General features: G+C 43.7%; 1 protein-coding gene across 1 annotated transcript; it reads left to right on the top strand.

Annotated features, from left to right (window-relative positions):
• Window positions 1–74: 74 nt before the first annotated feature.
• LOC117939910 (dynein heavy chain 5, axonemal-like) lies at window positions 75–5,819 on the top strand (the record flags this gene model as incomplete). Its single annotated transcript, XM_034865320.1, has 10 exons — window positions 75–269; window positions 717–872; window positions 982–1,164; window positions 1,424–1,594; window positions 1,832–2,083; window positions 2,748–2,874; window positions 2,987–3,108; window positions 4,033–4,182; window positions 4,411–4,575; window positions 5,591–5,819. Coding segments are annotated over 10 exons (1,743 nt in total), but the record flags the coding sequence as incomplete, so codon positions are not given.
• Between the last annotated feature and the right edge of the window lie 103 nt (window positions 5,820–5,922).

The raw sequence follows: 5,922 nt of genomic DNA, 5'->3' as shown, positions 1-5,922 counted from the left end.
TATATATATATATGTATATATATATATATATATATATATATATGTGTGTGTATGGCAACTGTGTTTTGCTGCAGGACTTGAACGTGATTGGTCTGCTGGTGGACAACGCCACAGTGAGCGAGTGGAACCTGCAGGGGTTACCCAGCGACGACCTGTCCATCCAGAACGGCATCGTGGTGACGAAGGCGTCCCGCTACCCGCTGCTGATAGACCCCCAGGGACAGGGCAAGACCTGGATCCAGAACAGAGAGAGAGACCAGCAGCTACAGGTAGAAGAAACAACGTCCAGCAGGGGGAGACTCCTTAAAGCTGTATTCTCTCTAACTTCCAGCAGGGGGAGACTCCTTAAAGCTGTATTCTCTCTAACTTCCAGCAGGGGGAGACTCCTTAAAGCTGTATTCTCTCTAACTTCCTGCAGGGGGAGACTCCTTAAAGCTGTATTCTCTCTAACTTCCTGCAGGGGGAGACTCCTTAAAGCTGTATTCTCTCTAACTTCCAGCAGGGGGAGACTCCTTAAAGCTGTATTCTCTCTAACTTCCTGCAGGGGGAGACTCCTTAAAGCTGTATTCTCTCTAACTTCCTGCAGGGGGAGACTCCTTAAAGCTGTATTCTCTCTAACTTCCAGCAGGGGGAGACTCCTTAAAGCTGTATTCTCTCTAACTTCTACCTATGGGTAAATCTCTTGCTGGATGACTTGTCTGTTGTCTTTGTCCCAGGTGACGTCTCTGAACCATAAATATTTCCGTTCCCACCTGGAGGACAGTCTGTCTCTGGGGCGCCCCCTGCTGCTGGAGGACGTAGGGGAGGAGCTGGACCCCGTCCTGGACAACATACTGGACAAGAACTACATCAAGTCTGGATCAACTTATAAAGTAGGACAATGTATTCTTTGTCCTACATCAATTTAATTTAATACACATATTATATATAAATATACAAGAAACACCAAACCACGGCATCAGCTGTCGTGCCTCCGTGCAGGTGAAGGTGGGAGATAAAGAGGTGGATGTGATGAAGGGCTTCACCCTCTACATCACCACCAAGCTGGCCAACCCGGCGTACAGCCCCGAGGTCAGCGCCAGGACGGCCGTGGTCGACTTCACCGTCACCCAGCGTGGCCTGGAGGACCAGCTGCTGGGCCGGGTCATCCTGCTGGAGAAACAGGTAGCTGCCCGCGCTAATGGCTAGCTAGCTAATTAGGTATCTAGCCCGTTAGTTGTCCTGCTGGAGAAACAGGTAGCTGCCCAGGCTAATGGCTAGCTAGCGAACTGGGTACCTAGAAGTCATTTTAAAACCGTTTGCAGCTTTGTGGAGAAAAATTGGGGACCCCCCCAGCCCTAACCTTCTAATCTGAATGGTCCACCCTGTGGTCCCCCCATACCTAGCCATCTAACCTGAATGCTCCACCCTGTGGCCCCCCCAGGAGCTGGAGGCGGAGCGGGTGAAGCTCTTAGAGGAGGTGACCTCCAATAAGAGGAAGATGCAGGAGCTGGAGGACAGTCTGCTTTTCAGGCTGACCAGCACCCAGGGGTCCTTGGTGGAGGACCAGTCTCTGATCGAGGTGCTGAGGGTCACCAAGACCACCGCCCTGGAGGTACTGCTGTCTGTCTGTCTGTCTGGAGGTACTGCTGTCTGTCTGTCTGTCTGGGGGTCTGTTGTCTGTCTGTCAGTCTGTCTGTATCTGTCTGTCTCTCCAAAGTGAAAAAGTGAACAGTGCAGTAGATCATAATTAAATAGTACCTATGACTATTACGTCTAAGCATAATAACCTATAAACTGACTGATTCTTTGTAGGGAAGGTCACGTATGTAAAATGTGTCTTTTGTTGTAGGTGAGCGAGAAGCTGTCGGTCGCCGCGGAGACGGAGGGGAAGATCACCCAGGCCCGGGAGGAGTACCGGCCCGTGGCCACCAGGGGCAGCATCCTGTACTTCCTGATCGTGGAGATGTCTCTGGTCAACGTCATGTACCAGACGGCGCTGCGCCAGTTCCTGGGGCTGTTCGACGCGTCCATGCAGCACGCCGCCAAGTCGCAGGTCACCTCCAAACGCATCGGCAACATCATCAGCTGTCTCACCTACCAGGTGTGTTCAGGCAGTCCGAAAATACGGAGACGTCCAGAAGAATACAGAAAAGTCAAGAAAGATACAGAAAAATACAGAAAAATACAGAAAAATACAGAAAAATACAGAAAAGTCAAGACAAATACAGAAAAATACAGAAGAATACAGAAAAATACAGAAAAATACAGGAAAGTATAGAAAAATGCAGAAAAGTCAAGAAAAGTCAAGAAAAATACAGAAAAATACAGAAAAATACAGAAAAATACAGAAAAATACAGGAAATACAGACAAGTCCAGAAAAACACAGAGAAATCAGAAAAATACAGAAAAGTCCTGAAAAATACTGAAAAATACAGGAATATACAGAAATGTAAAGCAAAGTTCAGATAAATACGGTGTTATTTGTGAAAGATCCTTGATTATGCGTCATGTTTTCTTAAAAAAAATGCAATGGTATATGTGGGATATTTATGCAGTTTAATGTGATGAAATTGCGGGAACTTGTAAAAACTGCGGTTTGATGAAAAAGAGACTTTTTTCTTGTCCCTTCATAACGTTCCCATGGCAACAGGGTTAACGGTTGCTCTAAATGGACGTGAACGCAACATTTTGTCATCTTGTTGCTCACATTATTATTATTATATTATTATAATGTTGTTGTTATTATCGGTTTGTCCCTCCCCAGGTGTACTGTTACACAGCCAGGAGTCTGTATGAGGAACACAAGCTGCTGTTTACTCTGCTGCTGGCGCTGAAGATCGACCTGCAGGCCCGAAACATCTCGCACCCTGAGGTGCTCACCTTCGTCAAAGGTACCGCAACCATCCTCCTCTTCCTCCTCTCCCTCTTCCTCTTGCTCTCTCCATTCTGTTCCCTTATTTTTTATCAAAGTAATCTGACTGAGAATGCTGTTTTTGTGTGAAGGTGGAGCCTCCCTGGATCTGAACTCTGTAGAATCCAAACCACGGCGCTGGATCCTGGACCAGACCTGGCTCAACCTGGTGCAGCTGTCCAGCATGCCGCCATTCACCCAGATTCTGAGCCAGGTAGAACCCAAACCCCACTCACGTTGGACCAGGTAGAACCCAAACCCCACTCACGTTGGAGCAGGTAGAACCCAAACCCACTCACGTTGGAGCAAGTAGAACCCAAACCCACTCACGTTGGAACAGGTAGAACACCAACCTGTTTACGTTGGAGCAATTAGAACCCAAACCCACTCACGTTGGAAAAGGTAGAACCCCAACCTGTTTACGTTGGAGCAATTAGAACCCAAACCCACCCTTGTTGGAGCAGGTAGAACCCAAACCCACTCACGTTGGAGCAGGTAGAACCCAAAACCATTAACATTGGTGCAAGTAGAACCCAAACCCACTCTATTTGGAGCAGGTAGAACCCAAACCCTGTCACGTCGGAGTAAGAATAACCCAAACCTATTCACGTTGGAGCAGGTAGAACCCAAACCAGTTTATGTTGGAGCAGGTAGAACCCAAACCCACTCACGTTGGAGCAGGTAGAACCCAAACCCCACTCACGTTGGAGCAGGTAGAACCCAAACCCCACTCACGTTGAAGCAGGTAGAACCCAAACCCACTCGCGTTGGAGCAGGTAGAACCCAAACCCCACTCACGTTGAAGCAGGTAGATCCCAAACCCACTCACGTGGGAGCAAGTAGAACCCAAACCCACTCACGTTGGAGCAGGTAGAACCCAAACCCCACTCACGTTGGAGCAGGTAGAACCCAAACCCACCCACGTGGGAGCAAGTAGAACCCAAACCCACTCACGTTGGAGCAGGTAGAACCCAAACCAGTTTATGTTGGAGCAGGTAGAACCCAAACCCACTCCCGTTGGAGCAAGTAGAACCCAAACCCTTTCACGTTGGAGCAGGTACAACCGAAACCCACTCACATTGGAGTAAGTAAAGCTGGAACGTGTAGACCTATAGAAGTTCTGCTTCCTTGTGTCCAGGTGAGCCAGAACGAGCGCGCCTGGAGGACCTGGTTCGACCATCCGACGCCGGAGCTGGCCAAACTGCCCGATGGGTACGAGGAAAAGCTCGACACCTTCCGGAAGCTTCTGCTCATCCGGAGCTGGTGTCCAGACAGAACCACCGCCCAGGTCTGACTACTGACACTTCTGTGTATAGTGACTGTCACTGTCCAATGAGAGGAGAGGGCAGATTTGACTCGCGCATGCGTCACTTAGCAACGAGTAGCATATAAGATGCTAACGAGAGACTCCTGTTCTGACTTCAGCCGGTTATTGGGTTGGACACTCTCGTCCTCTAGAGAATGAACGTGTGTGTGTGTGTGTGTGTGTGTGTGTGTGTGTGTGTGTGTTGACCAGGCGCGGAACTACATCTCGGACTCTCTGGGTCAGCAGTACGCTGAAGGTCTGGTTCTGGACCTGGACGCCATGTTGGCTGAGAGTGACAACAGGACGCCGATGGTGTGTCTGCTGTCGATGGGCTCGGACCCGACGGAGAACATAGAGCGGCTGGCCAGGAGCAAGGTGGGGGGGGGATGGTTGGGGTATTTAAGTACAGGAAGTTACAATAGATGGAAGATTAGGATGGAAGGATATTAAAGAAAAGTGCAGAATGCTTTTTTTATTTTTTATTTATATATATATAGTCTAGAATTTTAACATTTTTAATTATATGTAGTACATATTTTTTATATAGTGTACTTTTTTATTTATTTTTTATTTTTATATAGTATATATTTTTTATCAATACAATTTTTAAATAGTATAATTTTTTTTTATCTAGTATATATTTTTTAATATTTTTTATTTTTATATAGTTTATATTTTTTATCACTTACATTTTTAAATAGTATGTATTTTTATTATTTTTATTTGGTATATATTGTTTTATTTTTATATAGTATATATTTTTATTATTTTTAATTTGTATACAATATATATTTTTATTATTTTTTATTTTTATATAGTATATATTTTTCATCAACTAAACTTTAAATAGTATAATTTTGTATTATTATTTTTATATAGTATATATTTTTATCAATTACATTTTTAAATAGTATGTATTTTTTATTCATTTATATTTTTATGTAGTGTATAATTTTTATAATTTTTTATTTTTATATAGTATATATTTTTTATTTTTTATTTTTATGTAGTGTATAATTTTTATTATTTTTGTATTTGTATATAGTATATATTTTTTTTAATCAATTACATTTTTAAATATTATGTATTTTTTATTATTTTTAATTTTTATATAGTATATATTTTTATTATTTTTTATTTTTATATAGTGTATATTTTTCATCAATTAAATTTTTAAATAGTATAATTTTTTATTATTATTTTTAAATAGTAGCCTATGTATTTTTTATTATTATTTTTATTTTTATTATTATTATTATTATTATTATTATTATTATTATTATTATTATTATTATTATTATTATTATTATTATTATTATTGTTGTTATTGTTGTTATATTAGTCTCAGGCTCTGTGAGATCTTTGACCCGACTCGTCTCTCCGCCTGCAGGGGGCGCCGTGCCGTCCCATCTCAATGGGGCAGGGCCAGGAGGTCCACGCTCGCAGGCTATTGGCCAACAGCATGACGGACGGCGGCTGGCTCCTCCTCCAGAACTGCCACCTGGGCCTGGACTTCCTGGACGAGCTGCTGGACGCGGTCACCACGGCAACGCCAGAGAGCGTGCACAAGGGTTTCCGTGTGTGGCTGACGACCGACGTGCACCCCCGGTAACGGATCATGGACCTAATGTACTCATACCCTCATGTCTTCATGTTGTCCTCATGTTGTCTTCATGTTGTCCTAATGTTGTCCTCATGTTGTCTTCATGTTGTCCTCATGTT

This window comes from Etheostoma cragini, unplaced genomic scaffold (genome assembly GCF_013103735.1).
Source record: "Etheostoma cragini isolate CJK2018 unplaced genomic scaffold, CSU_Ecrag_1.0 ScbMSFa_1431, whole genome shotgun sequence".
NCBI classification, from domain to species: Eukaryota; Metazoa; Chordata; class Actinopteri; order Perciformes; family Percidae; genus Etheostoma; species Etheostoma cragini.
This window is presented reverse-complemented; position numbering and strand designations above follow the sequence as displayed.